Raw genomic sequence first — 16,546 nt, forward strand, 5'->3', positions numbered from 1 at the left:
GGCGTGATGTCAGCTCATCGTGTTGAAAATCCACTGTGTTATTCAGTATTTCCTATACCTCAAAGAATTTTTGTGCCTCTCTACTGATATGATGAAAACACATTTATATGTTCTGTTAACCTGAAACATACCATTTTATTTATTTATCTTTTTTCTCATTTTTTTTATTTATGTTTTTTTGTTGGAGGCTAATTGCTTTATAATATTGAAGTGGGTTTTGTCATACATTGATATGAATCAGCCATGGAGTTACATGTATTCCCCAACCGGATTCCCCCTCCACCCTCCCTCTCCACCCGATTCTTTTGGCTCTTCCCAGTGCACCAGGCCGGAGTACTTGTCTCATGCATTCAACCTGGGCTGGTGATCTGTTTCGCTATAGATAATATACATGTTTCGATGCTGTTCTCTCGAAACATCCCATGCTCGCCTTCTCCCACAGCGTCCAAAAGTCTGTTCTGTACATCTGTTTCTCTTTTTCTGCTTTGCATATAGGGTTATCACTACCATCTTTCTAAATTACATATATATGTGTTAGTATGCTGTAATGTTCTTTATCTTTCTGGCCTACTTCACTCTGTATAGTGGGCTCCAGTTTCATCCATCTCATGAGAACTGATTCAAATGCATTCATTTTAATGGCTGAGTAATATTCCATGGTGTATATATACCACAGCTTCCTATTCCATTCATCTGCTGATGGGCATCTAGGTTGCTTCCATGTCCTGGCTACTATCAACAGTGCTGTGATGAACATTGGGGTGCACGTGTCTCTTTCAGATCTGGTTTCCTCGGTGTGTATGCCCAGAAGTGGGATTGCTGGGTCATTTGGCAGTTCTATTTCCAGCTTTTTAAGAAATCTCCAACTGTTCTCCATAGTGGCTGTACTAGTTTGCATTCCCACCAACAGTGTAAGAGGGTTCCCTTTTCTCCACACCCTCTCTAGCATTTATTGCTTGTAGACTTTTGGATAGCAGCCATCCTGACTGGCGTGTAATGGCACCTCATTGTGGTTTTGATTTGCATTTCTCTGATAATGAGTGATGTTGAGCATCTTTTCATGTGTTTGTTAGCCATCTGTATGTCTTCTTTGGAGAAATGTCAGTTTAGGTCTTTGGTCCATTTTTTGATTGGGTGATTTATTTTCCTGGAATTGAGCCTCAGGAGTTGCTTGTATATTTTTGAGATTAATAAATTGTCTGTTGCTTCATTTGCTATTATTTTCTCCCAATCTGAGGGCTGTCTTTTCACCTTGCTTATAGTTTCCTTTGTTGTGGAAAAGCTTTTAAGTTTCACTAGGTCCCATTTGTTTGTTTGTGTTTTTATTTCCAATATTCTGGGAGGTGGGTCATAGAGGACCCCGCTGAGATTCATCTCGGAGAGTGTTTTGCCTAAGCTCTCCTCTAGGACTTTTATAGTTTCTGGTCTTACATTTAGACCTTTAATCCATTTTGAGTTTATTTTTGTGTATGGTGTTAGAAAGTGTTCTAGTTTCATTCTTTTACAAGTGGTTGACCAGTTTTCCCAGCACCACTTGTTAAAGAGTTGGTCTTTTTTTCCATTGTATATCTTTGCCTCCTTTGTTGAAGATAAGTTGTCCTTAGGTACATGGATTTACCTCTGGGCTTTCTATTCTGTTACATTGATCTATATTTCTGTCTTTGTGCCAGTCCCATACTCTCTTGATGAGTGTGGCTTTGTAGTATCATCTTAAGTCAGGCAGGTTGATTCCTCCAGTTCCATTCTTCTTTCTCAAGATTACTTTGGCTATTCGAGGTTTTTTGTATTTCCATACAAATTGTGAAATAATTTGTTCTAGTTTTGTGAAAAATACCGTTGTTAGCTTGATAGCGATTGCCTTGAATCTATAGATTGCTTTGGGTAGTATAGCCATTTTGACAATATTGATTCTTCCAATCCATGAACAAGGTTTTTTCCTCCATCTGTTTGTGTTCTCTTTGACTTGTTCATCAGTGTTTTATAGTTTTCTATGTATAGGTCTTTTGTTTCTTGAGGTAGATATACTCCTAAGTATTTTATTCTTTTTGTTGCAACGGTGAATGGTATTGTTTCCTTTATTTCTCTTTCTGGAGGGAGGAGTCAAGATGGCGGAGGACTAGGATGGGGAGATCACTTTCTCTCCTACAAATTCATCAAAAGAATAACTGAACACAGAGCAAACTTCACAAAACAACTTCTGGTCGCTAGCTGAGGTCATCAGGCGCCCAGAAAAGTAGCCCATTGTCTTCAAAAGGATGTAGGACAAAATATAAAAGATAAAAAGTGAGACAAACGAGCTAAGGACGGAGATCCATCCCGGGAAGGGTCTTAATACAGGACGTTTCCAGACACCGGGAAACCCTCGCACTGGCGGGCCTGGGGGAAGTATTTGAATCTCGGAGGGCAACCTGACTGGGAGGGAAACAATAAATAAAACCCACAGATTACGAGCCTAAAAGCAACTCCCAGCAGAAAAGTACCCCAGACGCCTGCATCCGCCACCAGTAAGTGGGGGCGGAACGGAGAGGAGCGGCCAGCATTGCTTGGGGCAGGGTCCGGGCCTGAGTGCCTTGAGGACAATCAGAAGGAACTTTTGTGAGTTGCCAACTTGAACTGTGGGACAGCAAAAGAGAGACAGAAAATTAACCGGCCAGAACACACTAGTGGCCGTTCGCAAAACAAAGGGACCGAGAAAGTCCTGAGAAGAGCTCCCAGGCTGCGGACTGGCCCACCCCCTCTGCCCCAAGGACCGCATCCCCTACCACACTGCAAACAGACCTCCACCTTCTAATAAAAGACCTCCCGAATTTCTGGATGGTCAACATCCCCCGGGAGGGTCGCGGCTAGACACAGGGCACACGCACCCGACCGGCATGGGCGGGGACTGGGGCTGGGGACACGGAGGGCAGAGGGTGCATTCTCCCGACTGGCGCAGCGGAAACTGAGGCTGGGATCGCGCAGGGCAGAAGACGCGCCACACTCAGGGAGAGAGCGCCTGTCAAGCGCCTGGCTGCCTGAGCCACTCGGGTGGCTTAGGGACAAAATGCAGACGCAGCTTTGTGTTCCGCGCTTTTGTGGATCACCCGAGGGCTGGAACCGCGCGCAACGTGGGGTGGGCTCCATACAGAGCAGCCGGGAGCCTGAGCAGCGCGGACGGATAAAACAGCGCCAGCCCCTCCCAGGAGCGCCGGCCCCTCCCCGAAGCGCGACGGAATGGAACTAGCTACCTGAATAAGAGCCCACCTACGCCCGCCTGTGCCAGGGCAGAAACGAGGCCCTGAAGAGACCGGCAACAGAAGCCAAATAAACAAAGGGAACCGCTTCAGAAGGGACCAGTGCAAAAGATTAAAATCCCCATAGAAAACACCAACTACACTGGAAGGGCCTGTAGATATCGAGAAGTGTAAGCTGGAATGAGGAGCTATCTGAAACTGAGCCAAACCCACACTGACTGCAACAGCTCCAGAGAAATTCCTAGATATATTTTTACTTTTTTTTTTTTTTCTAAGAATAAAAATTTTTTTCTTTTTTCTTTTTTCTCTTTTATTTTCCTTTAAAATTCCCTATTACTCCCCCATTAGTCCTTAGCTTTCATTTTCATAGATTTTTGCGATTTTTTAATTAGGAAAAACAATTTTTTTCTTTCTTTTTTTTTCCTTCTTCTCTTCTATTTTCTATTTTCTTTTTCTCTTATTTCTTTTCAAAGTCCTCTAGTACTCCTCTACTACTCCTTAATTTTCATTTTCAATACACTATAACCTTACAGTAGAAAAAAAAAAAAAAAAAGATGAGAAGACCTATTTTTAAACCGAACTTCATATATATATCTAAAATTTTTTGGTGTGTTTTTGTTTTTAATATAGTATTTTTAAGAGTCTAAACTTTACTCTAGATTTTTAATTTTTGTTTTTCAGTATATGATATAAATTGTGAACATTTAAGAATCCAATATTCAGTTCCATTTTTATTCAGGAGTGTGTTGATTATTCTCTCCCAATCTTGACTCTCAGTTTTCTACCTCAGCACACGTCTATTTCCTCCTTTCCCCTTCTCTTCCCAATCCAATTCTGTGAATCTTTGTGGGTGCCTGGGCTACGGAGAACACTCTGGGATCAGACAACTTCGTAGATCTGTCTCTCTCCTCTTGAGGCCCCCTTTTTCTCCTCCTGCTCATCTCTATCTCCCTCCTCCCTCTCCTCTTCTTCATGTAACTCTGTGATCATCTCTGGGTGTCCCTAACGAGGGAGAATCTTCTCACCATTAACGTAGAAGTTTTGTTATCATCGCTGTATAGTTGGAGAAGTCCTGAGACTACAGGAAGAATAAAACTGAAATCCAGAGGCAGGAGACTTAAGCCCAAAACCTGAGAACACCAGAAAACTCCTGACTACATGAACTTTAAGTAATAAGAGACCGTCCAAAAGCCTCCATACCTACCTGAAACCAACCACCACCCAAGAGCCAATAAGTTTTAGAGCAAGACATTCCAAACAAATTCTCCAGCAATGCAGGAACATAGCCCTGAACGTCAACATACAGGCTACCCAAGGTCACACCTAACACATAGACCCATCTCAAAACTCATTACTGGGCACTCCATTGCTCTCCAAAGAGAAGAAATGAAGTTCCACGCACCAGAACACCGACGCAAGCTTCGCTAACCAGGAAACCTTGACAAGCCAATAGTCTAACCCCACCCACTGGGTAAAACCTCCACAATAAAAAGGAACCACAGACCTCCAGAATACAGAAAGCCCACTCCAGACACAGCAATCTAAACAAGATGAAAAGGCAGAGAAATACCCAACAGGTAAAGGAACATGAAAAAGGCCCACCAAGTCAAACAAAAGAGGAGGAGATAGGGAATCTACCTGAAGAAGAATTTAGAATAATGATAATAAAAATGATCCAAAATCTTGAAAACGAAATGGAGTTACAGATAAAGAGCCTGGAGACAAAGATGGAGAAGATGCAAGAAATGTTTAATAAAGACCTAGAAAAAATAAAAAAGAGTCAATTAAAAATGAATAATGTAATGAATGAGATCAAAAACACTCTGGAGGGAACCAAGAGTAGAATAACGGAGACAGAAGATAGGATAAGTGAGGTAGAAGATAAAATGGTGGAAATAAATGAAGCAGAGAGGAAAAAAGAAAAAAGAAAAAAAAGAAATGAGGACAACCTCAGGGACCTCTGGGACAATGTGAAACGCCCCAACATTCTAATCATAGGCGTTCCAGAATAAGAAGACAATAAGAAAGTCCATGAGCAAATACTCGAGGTGATAATAGCTGAAAACTTCCCTAAAATGGGGAAGGAAATAGCCACCCAAGTCCAAGAAACCCAGAGAGTCCCAAACAGGATAAACCCAAGGCGAAACACCCCAAGACACATATTAATCAAATTAACAAAGATCAAACACAAAGAACAAATATTAAAAGCAGCAAGGGAGAAAGAACAAATACCACACAAAGGGATTCCTATAAGGATAACAGCTGATCTATCAATAGAAACCGTCCAGGCCAGAAGGGAATGGCAGGACATACTTAAAATAATGAAAGAGAATAACCTACAACCTAGATTACTGTACCCAGCAAGGATCTCATTCAGATATGAAGGAGAATTCAAAAGCTTCACAGACAAGCAAAAGCTGAGAGAATTCAGCACCACCAAACCAGCTCTTCAACAAATGCTAAAGGATCTTCTCTAGACAGGAAATGCAGAAAGGCTGTATAAACGTGAACCCAAAACAACAAAGTAAATGGCAATGGGACCACACCTATCAATAATTACCTTAAATGTAAATGGGTTGAATGCCCCAACCAAAAGACAAAGATTGGCTGAATGGATACAAAAACAAGACCCCTATATATGCTGTCTACAAGAGACCCACCTCAAAACAAGAGACACATACAGACTGAAAGTGAAGGGCTGGAATAAATATTTCACACAAACGGAGAACAAAAGAAAGCAGGAGTCGCAATACTCATATCAATTTCTCTTTCTGTTTTCTCATTGTTAGTGTATATAAATGCATGTGATTTCTGTGTGTTAATTTTATATCCTGCAACATTACTATATTTGTTAATAAGCTCAAGTAACTTTCTGGTAGAGTCTTTAGGGTTTTCTATGTAAAGGATCATGTTTTCTGCAAACAGCGAGAGTTTCACTTCTTCTTTTCCTATCTGGATTCATTTTACTTCTTTTTATGCCCTGATTGCTGTGGACAAAACTTCCAAAACTATGTGTAAGAGTAGTGGTGAGAATGGGCACCCTTGTCTTGTTCCTGATTTCAGATGAAATGCTTTCAATTTTTCACCATTGAGGGTAGTGCTTGGTGTGCGTTTGTCATATATAGCTTTTATTTTGTTGAGGTGTTGAAACATACAATTAAAAATGCAGATATATGCATCTTTAAAGCCTTTAAACTTTACTGTAACCAATTCAGCAGTATGTAAACTGTGAACTTCCAGATGTTCAAGTCGGAATTAGAAAAGGCAGAGAAATCAAAGATCAAATTGCCAACATCCACTGGATCGTTGAGAAAGCAAGAGAGTTCCAGAAATATCTACTTCTGCTTTATTGACTATGCCAAAACCTTTGACTGTGTGGATCACAATCAACTGTGTAAAATTCTTAAAGAATGGGAATACCAGACCACCTGACCTGTCCCCTGAGAAATCTGTATGCAGGTCAAGAAGAAACAGTGAGAACTGGACATGGAACAACAGACTGGTTCCAAATCGAGAAAGGTGTAGGTCAAGGTTGTTTATTGTCACCCTGCTTATTTAACTTAAATGCAGAATACATCATGCAAAACGCTGGGGTGAATGAAGCACAAGCTGGAATCAAGGTTGCAGTGAGAAATCTAAAGAACCTCAGAGATGCAGATGACACCACCCTTATGGCAGAAAGCGGAGAAGAACTAAAGAGCCTCTTGTTGAAAGTGAAAGAGGAGAGTGAAAATGTTGGCTTAAAACATTTGGAAAACGAAGATCATGACATCCGGTCCCATCACTTCATGGCAAAGAGATGGGGAAACAATGGAAATAGTGAGGGACTTTATTTTGGGGGGCTCCAAAATTACTGAAGTTGGTGATTGAAGCCATGAAATTAAGAGACGCTTGCTCCTTGGAAATAAAGTTATGACCAACCTAGACAACATATTAAAAAGCAGAGACATTACTTTCCCAACAAATGTCCGTCTAGTCAAGGCTATGCTTTTTCTAGTAGTCATGTATGGATGTGAGAGTTTGACTGTAAAAAAACAAAGCTGAGCACTGAAGAATTGATGCTTTTGAGCTGTGGTGTTGAAGAAAACTCTTGAGACTCACTTAGACTGCAAGGAGATCCAACCACTCTATCCTAAAGCAAATCCATCTTAAATATTCATTTGAAGAACTGGTTCTGGCTGAAACCCCAATATTTGGCCCATGAGGAGAAGAACTGACTCATTTGAAAAGACCATTATGCTGGGAAGGTTTGAAGGCAGGAGGAGAAGGGGATGACAGAGGTTGATGGCATCACTGACTCTATGGACATCAGTTTGAGTAGGCTCCAGGAGTTGGTGATGGACAGGGAAGTCTGCCATGGTGTAATACATTGGGTCTCAAGGAGTCGGACAAAAGATAAGACCACTAAAATTTGTGAAGTCATATCCCCTTATACTAGCTTCTTCCTCGTAAGAAACCATCACAGGAGGTAAAGATTACTCATAGAGTTGAAAACATATTGATAATTATATAAATAATAAATAGTTCTCCCATGAATGTGACATCATCTTGGTAGTCATGTTATACTACATGGCGAGTGGATTTCTCAGATCCATTAAGTTTACTAATGAGCTGATTCAAGACAGGGAATTTCCCCCAATTGTCTGTGGGCCAAATGTAATCAGTTCAGTTCAGTTGCTCAGTCACATGCAACTCCTTGTGGGCCCACGGACTGCAGCATGCCAGGCTCCATGTTCAGCACCAACTGCCGGAGCTTGCTCAAACTCATGTCCATCAAGTCGGTGATGCCATCCAAGCATCTCATCCTGTCGTCCCCTTCTCCTGCCTTCAATCCTTCACAGCATCAGGGTCTTTTCCAATGAGTCCATTCTTCATCAAGTGGCTGAAGTACTGGTGCTTCAGCTTCAGCATCAGGCCTTCCAGTGAATATTCAGGACTGATTTCCATTAGGACTGACTGGTCTGATCTCCGTGCAGTTCAAGGAATTCTCAAGAGTCTTCTCCAACACCACAGTTCAAAAGCATCAATTTTTCTGTGCTCTGCTTTTATGTGGTCCAAATCTCACATCCATCCACCACTACAGGAAAAACCATAGCTTTGATTAGATGGACCTTTGTCAACAATGTAATGTCTCTGCTTTTTAATATGCTATCTAAGTTGATCATAACTTTTCTTCAAAGCAGCAAGCATCTTTTAATTTCATGGCTGCATGACCATCTGCAGTGATTTTGGAACCCAAGGAAATAAATTCTGTCACTGTTTCCATTGTTTCTCCATCTATTTTACGTGAAATAGTGGGACCACATGCCATGATCTTTGTGTTTCAAATCTTGAGTTCTCACCCAGGTTTTTCACTCTCCTTTTTCACATTCATCCAGAGGTTCTGTAGTTTCTCTTCGCATTCTGCCATAAGGGTGGTGTCATCTGCATATCTCAAGTTACTGACGTTTTTCCTGGCAATCTTGATACCAGCTTGTGCTTCATCCAACCTGACATTTTGCATGATCTATTCTGCATATAATTTAAATAAGCAGGGTAACATTATACAGCCTTGACACACTCCTTTCCCAATTTGGAACCAGTTCATGATTCTGTGTTCATTCTGACAGTTGCTTCTTGACGTGCATGCAGATTTCACAGGAGGCAGGTCAGGTGATCTGGTACTCTTATCTCTTGAATAATTTTCCATAGTTTATTGTGATCCACACAGTCAAAGGCTTTGTTGTGTTCAATAATGCATAAATATATGTTTTTTCTAGAACTCTCTTGCTTTTTCGATTATCCAGTGGGAGTTGGTGTTTTGATATCTGGCTCCTCAGCATTTTGTAAATCCAGTTTGTACATCTGGAAGTTCCTGGTTCACATACTGTTGAAGCGTGGCTTGGAGAATTTTGATCATTACTTTGCTAGCGTGTGAGATGAGTGCAATCGTGTGGTAGTTTGAACACTAGTTCACATTGCCATTGATCACTGAGGATGGTTTTCTTATCTCTCCTTGTTATTCCCTGGTAGTCTGCATTCTGATGGGTATATCTGTCCTTTTCTACTTTTCCTGTATCATCTCTTTTTTTCTCAGCTAATTGTAAGGCCTCCCTAGACAACCATTTTGACTTTTTGCATTTATTCTTAGGAGTGGTCTTGAACACTGTCTCCTGTACAATGTCACCAAACTCTGTTCACAGTTCTTCAGACACTCTGTCTATCAGATCTAATCACTTGAAACTGTCACTTCCACTGTATAATTGTGACGGATTTGATTGAGGTCATACCTGAACGGTTAGTGGTTTTCCCTACTTTCTTCAAATTCAGTCGTAATTTGGCAATAAGGAATTCATGATCTGAGCCACAGTCAGCTCCTAGTCTTGTTTTTGCTGACTGTATGGAGCCTCTCCATCCTTCGCTGCAAAGAATATAATCAATCTGATTTTGGTGTTGACCATTTGGTGATGTCCATCTGGTGTAGAGTTGTCTCTTGTGTTGTTGAAAGAGGGTGTTTGCTATGACCAGTGCGTTGTCTTGGCAAAACTCTGTTAGCCTTTGCCCTGCTTCATTTTGTACTTCAGGCCAAACTTGCCTACTACTCCAGTACCTCTTGAATTCCTACTTTTGTATTCCAGTCCCCTTTGATAAAAAGGACATCTTTTTTGGTGTTAGTTCTAGAACGACTTGTAGGTCTTCATCAAACCATTCAACTTGAGCTTCTTCAGCACTGATGGTTGGGGTATCGACCTGGATTACTCTGATATTGAATGCTTTGCCTTGGAAATGTACAGAGATTATTCTGTCACTTTTGAGATTAAGGCAAATACTGCACTTCGGACTCTTTTGTTAACTATGAGGGTTACTCCATTTCTTCTAAGGAATTCTTGCACATAGTAGTACATATAATGGTCATCTTAATTAAATTCGCCTGTTCCAGCCCATTTTAGTTCACTGATTCCTAAAATGTCAGCGTTCGCTCCTCCCATCTCCTATTTGACCACTTCCAATGTCCCTTGGTTCATGAATCTAACATTCCATGTTCCTATGCAATATTCTTCTTTGCATCAGACTTTACTTCCATCACCAGTCACATTCACAACTGCGAATTGTTTACTTTGGCACCCTCTCTTCATTCTTTTTTGCGTTATTTCTCCGCTCGTCTCTGGTAGCTGGACAGCCTCATGTAAATCCGTGAAGTCAAATCACGTCCTCACACCATGCACAAAAATAAACTCAACATGGCTCCAAGGGTTAAATAGAAGACATGACACCATAAAACTGCTAGAAGGGAACATAGGCAACACCTTCTCCGACATAAATTGCAGGATCACCCTTGGAAGACCCAGGATCAAACAAACAGACTCTTACAGTTTGTACTACATTTAGGTTTGCCTTCATAAAACAGAACAGCCTGGGAGGTTTAAACATAGATAATTTTCCCATTTTTTCACAGTACTGGAGGCTAGAAGTACATGATCAAGTTGTCAGTGTGTTTGCTTTTGTGAAGCCTCCTACTTCCATTTCAGATTTTCTTTTAATTTTGCACTGATGCACTTGGTTGTAGTGGCATATTGTTTCCTCTCCAGGATGCTCCTGAATTAAGAACTGGATAAAATAATCGAGATATCAGTTCTAAGTGCTTTTATATTACAGCTATTTTGAAACCCTCAATCTTTTATCTATTTATTTGTTCTGCACCCAATTCTTATCACAGAGTTCAACAATAATAAAGTTTATTTCCTACAAAACTTCCATAATAAGTGGCATTGAATTATGAAAATGAGTCTAAATTGATATAAGCTGTGCCAGTGGTTCCTATCATAAGTTCTTGATGATGTTCCTCCTTTTCATTTTGTCTCTTCGAATATACTTCCCTGGTATTTTTTCTCATTCCATATCTTTACCAATACTTTCATTGACGGTTCCATTCAATGGTTGAAGGTGAGGAAATTACTAGTATTAGGGCAGAGACTCATTTCAGGGAAGTGAAGAATCCAGAGGGACATACATGTTTTGTATCAGCCCCTAATGTGTGTGATTTCAGCATTTCTTCCTCGTGAGACCATCACCTTCAGGGATCATGGAAAAGAAATTGCCTGTCAAGTACAGCCAGTTGTTCCCTAAGGCTGCTAACTAGAAACTTGTAATTGTTTCCAGTAATTAACAGCTGAGAGAAAAGTTTCCAGAAATGTTCTCAGCTCCCAAGCCTGCACTCCCATCGCTGCTGCAGGTGAAATGATAATTGCAGTTTTGACGGGAGGGGAGGGGAGGACAGTGTCTCAAACCCATATATCAGGATCTGGCTGCCTCCCTCCCACATACATACTGGGTATAATGACCATCCCACCAAGCCCTTGTCCTAGCAGCTGGAAGGTATGTTCATTGTCCTTTCATCTGAGCAGCAGAGTCTGTGAGAGAAAGGCAGATCAAGATTCTGGGTAAGTGATCACATCGGAAACTGACACCAACACCAATTTGTTGACATTCTAACAAATCTAGTACGTCAGTTTATGAGAGACACAGGATCCATGCTTTGCAAGTGCCAAATTTTGCCTCTGTGTCTTGTATGTTAATGTCAACTGCAAATATTAATTCATTGTTAACATATTCACTGGGCTCAGACAATAACATACTGATTCAGTGTATGAATGGGCAATAACAATTTTGTTTTGTCTCAAATTATTTTATCACATGTTAGTGTTTTTTGCCCTAAGGTTTATTGCTTACATATGATTATTCAAACATTTCTATAATACATGTTATTTAGTTTTTTTTCTGTCACGGGAACAAAAGAATCTCTGTGTTGTCATTCTCACAATGAGACATTCTTATCTTCCTGACATTGCCTTTTCGTGAGGCAGGATCCTGCTGCATTCTACTGCCAGCAGTGATGTTCATGTGTTAAGATGCTAAGACTTAATTCATAATACGTGGTACCATAGAATAAAGCTTTACAAATACATGCAGTCATGTTATAAGAAAATTAAAAAATACCACAGGTCTACAAACAGAAAAGCTGTGAAATCAAAATCCAATATACATCTGGTTTATTATATGCCTGCAACTAACTACCTGTATGGCATGACTGGTGATCAGTGCACTCTTTTTTTTTTTTTTTTGCTTTTCCCTGTGCATCAGAGTTGATGAGATCTTAGATCCTGGACCAGGGATTGAAATTGGACCCTATGCAGTGGAAGGCGGGGTCTTAATCATTTAAGCACCTGGGGGGTTCCTCAAACCACAGTCTTGAGTAGCCCAATGGGATTCAGTCCTCACTCTGCACTAAGAAGCAGGTTTGACAAATACTTAACCTGTCTGGGGGTAGGTTACACTCCTCTGTATAACTAAGGTCCCTTTAGTTCCTGCCTAATAAATTTGTGAAGAATAAAGAAGTGATCACATGAGTATCTTCAGTTATTAATTTTACATATTAGTTTTCTTTAAATGTTATACATGAAACCTTTTTAAGGCTGCTGGTAATAGAAACACAAGAAGCAAATATTTCCAAGTGGGTGCTATTGTTAAATGGAGAATAATGGATTTCAGTTGACACGATGCATGTAACCCATGCCTCATATTCCCACGTAGGACACTCTAACTCAAAAGTACCAGTGACTGTGAACTGAAATGATGGCCAGCAGCTTTTTCATGATAGGCATGAGCATCTTAACACAGACCGTGGTTGGAATTCTGGGGAATTTCTCGCTCCTTTGCAGTTATATCATCCTTCACTTCTTGGGTTACAGGTTAAGGTCCACAGATTTGATTCTTAAGCACCTAATTGTGGCCAACTCCTTGGTCCTCCTCTGTAAAGGGGTGCCCCAGACAATGGCAGTCTTTGGGTGGAAGCATATCCGCAGTGATGTTGGCTGCAAACTTCTCTTCTTTCTGCACAGAGTGGGGAGGGGAGTGTCCATCAGTAGCATCTGCCTCTTGAGTGTCTTTCAGGTGATCATGATCAGTCCCTGGAACTCCAGGTGGGCAGCGCTGAAAGTAACAGCTCCCAAGTACGTGGTTCTCTCTATTTACCTGTGTTGGATCCTGCAAATGCTGGTAAATGTCGTTTTTCCTTTCAAAATGACTGGCAAAAGGAGTGACAATAACAACACAGAGGAAAGAGATTTTGGCTACTGTTCCTCTATTGTTATTGACAAAACTGAAGATGTCTTGTATGTAGCATTGCTATTATTCCCTGATGTTTTATGTTTGGGGCTCACGCTCTGGGCCAGCAGCTCCATGGTTCTCATCCTGTACAGACATAAGCAGCAGGTTCAGCACATTCGTAGGACCGAAGCCGCCTCTAGGTCCTCCCCTGAGTCCAGAGCTACTAAATTCATCCTTCTCTTCGGGAGCACCTTTGTCTACTTTTATATTCTTTCCTCCATCTGTCAAGTTCTTTTGGGTCTTTTTGATCAGCCAAGTCAGTTCCTTGTGGACATCACTATAATGATTGCAGCGTGTTTCCCAACTGTCAGCCCCTTTCTGCTCATGAGCCATAACTCCAGTGTACACAGGCTCTATTTTACCAGGATAAGAAGTGCAAAGTCCTCTACTGTTATGAGAAAAGTGTGAATTTTATTTATTTCTATAATGATTGGTTGCCAGTTCATTTATTCACCCTCAGTATCCTAATTTAGATTTTGAATCTCAAGATAATCTTATACCGGACATGCCAAGTATCTTCCTCAGTATAAAGACCAATTGAAATATATTGTCATGAAATATGAATATATCAGTGAAATTTTCTTGTAGAAAAGGAGTTCAGGTTTATGCAGTAAACAACAGGTCTTGAAATAATCTGCATATTATGAAATGTTCAAGTATGTTACTTTTAGTCTTACCAAACAAATTTCCAAGAAATGAAGTAGGTATGGAATTACAGATTCAAGTATACATGAAAATGGTTCCATGTGTACAGTAGTCAGAAATAAAATTGAACAAATTAATGTCCTTACAGAGTAAAGAATAGCCTGGTTAGCACTCGAAGGTAAAATCAGGTAAGATTTTAGGAGCCAGTTACAAGTTTATAGTTAACATTTTTCGTGTTTTTTTTTTCTCCTTCATTTATATTAGTTGTAGACTAATTACTTTGCAATATTGTAGTGGTTTTTGCCATACATTGATCTGAATCAGTCATAGATTTGCATGTGTTCCTAATCATGAACCCCACTCCCACCTCCCTCCCATCTCCCTCCTAGGGTCATCCTTGGGCAACAGCCCTGAGAACTTGTCTCATGCATCAAACCTGGACTGGCAATCTGTTTCACAATTGGTAATATACATGTTTCTATGCTACTCTCTCAGATCATCCCACCCTCACCTTCTCCCACAAAGTCCAAAATCTGTTCTATATATCTGTGTCTTTTCTTCTGTCTTGCATAGAGAGTTATCATCACCATCTTTCTAAATTCCATATATATGTCTTAGTATACTGTATTGGTGTTTTTCTTTCTGGCTTACTTCACTCTGTATAATGGGCTCTAGTTTCATCCACCTCATTAGAACTGATTTAAATGTTAAGAGAGATGGCAGTATATATTAGACCGAGTCTTGCAGTGAGATTAGCACATTAAAATATTTTCATGTAGAAATGAGCAGTGTGAAGTGAAGTACAATAAAAAACATGCCGAAAGAAAACTATATTTCAGCAGATTCTTTTAAACTGAAGTATATTTGACATATAACATTGTGTAAATTTAAAGTGCAAGATTTGGTAATTTGTTACATGTAAATATTGTAATATGACTGCCATTACAACCAGATATCACAATGCAGAACTCTTCTTTTATGTTAAATTTTTCATTGAATTTTAGTTCATTTAAAGTATTATGGTAGTGGCAGAGGTACAACATTGTGGTTCAATATATAGGTTATACTTTGTTTAAAGCTATTATGAGCTATTGGCCATATTCCCTGTGCTGTAAAGTATGTCCTTGTAGTTTTTTTTTTTTTTTTTTTAATGCATAGTAGTGTGTACTTCTGAATGTTTACTCTGTCTTGCCCCTTGCCACTTTCTCTCCCCACTGGTAAACACTAGTTTATTCTCTATGTGCAAGAGTCTTTTTCTACTCCATTATTTTCATCCATTTGTACTAGTTTTAGATTGCATATGTCAGGTGATAATATACAGTATTTGTCTTTCTTTGTCTGACTTAATTCATTAAACTGAATGATATCCAGGTCCATCTATGTCTCTTATTACATTTTTGTCCAAATGCTGTGGTGAGTACCTCCACACTGTTAAACCAGAGTGGCAAGAGTGAGCATCATCCCCTTGGTCCTGATATTAGAGGAAAAAGCTTTCAGATATCCACCTCTGAGGGTTTGTCATAAATGGCCTTTTAATTTTGAGAATATTTTCTCTATGCCCGTCTTTCTGAGAATATTTTCCATGAATGGATGCTAGATTTTGTCAATGCTTTTTCTATGTCTGTTGACACAATTTTGTGTTTCTCTTCCTTTTTTTAATGTGGTGTATCATGTGGATTGATTTGTAGATTTTTAACCATCCTTGTATCTCTGGAAGAATGCTACATGGTAATCATTTATGATACCTTTTATAGATTGTTGAGTTCTGCCTGCTAATATTTTCTTGAAAACTTTTTTCAACCACATTCATCAAGAAAATGACCTGTAATTTTCTGTAAGGTCTCATTATAGTACTGATTTCAGTGTAGAGATAGCCTGATAGGATAAATTTAAGAGTGTTCCCCTCTTCAACTTTTGGAATAGTTAAAGAAGGATAGATGTTATTTTAAGAAATGTTTCATAGGATCACATGTGACACGCTCAAGTCCTGGACATTGTTTACTGGGAAGTTTTTGATTCAGTTCAGTTCAGTTCAGTCACTCATCGTGTCCGACTCGTTGCAACCCCATGAACCGCAGTACATTAGGCCTCCCTGTCTGTCAGGGGATGTTTAACAGGAGGGTTCCTATCTGCTATTTCTCATAAATCCTCTGTTCCTTATCAGTGGAACAGCAAGCTGCTCCCAGGACTGGGCTCAGTGTGTGAGACAGACTTGGGTCTCCCTCAGTAAACATTCTCTTTATGACAAAACTGCTTTGTCTCAATCTTCTTTCTTGAGATATGGATTGTCTCTAGACCTTATGACTATCGTTAATTCCTTGTTCCCTTGGTAATGGTTGCTGTACATTTAATTTTCTGAACTTTATCATTGTCGAAAGAAATTCCTTGTACAACAGCATACATATACTCGCAGAAAGATCATTAAACACCATTGCTCCATCAGAGCTTAGGTCCCAGTGCCTTTTTTGTCTCTCTCTCTATCCATTAAATCACCCCAACAAGTGGTGCAAAGAACAGGGACT

At 40.0% G+C, this 16,546-nt stretch overlaps 1 protein-coding gene across 1 annotated transcript; it reads left to right on the forward strand.

The window, feature by feature from the left end:
* Positions 1–12,845: 12,845 nt before the first annotated feature.
* On the forward strand, positions 12,846–13,787 carry LOC136161670 (vomeronasal type-1 receptor 4-like). The gene has a single exon (XM_065926696.1). It carries the CDS (start codon positions 12,846–12,848, stop codon positions 13,785–13,787), a length of 942 nt encoding a protein of 313 aa, XP_065782768.1.
* The last annotated feature ends 2,759 nt before the right edge of the window (positions 13,788–16,546 follow it).

This window comes from Muntiacus reevesi, chromosome 2 (genome assembly GCF_963930625.1).
Source record: "Muntiacus reevesi chromosome 2, mMunRee1.1, whole genome shotgun sequence".
NCBI lineage: Eukaryota > Metazoa > Chordata > Mammalia > Artiodactyla > Cervidae > Muntiacus > Muntiacus reevesi.

Excerpts from the sequence above, each read along its gene's own strand:
- LOC136161670 (XM_065926696.1), top strand. The coding sequence starts at position 12,846 with ATGGCCAGCAGCTTTTTCATGATAGGCATGAGCATCTTAACACAGACC.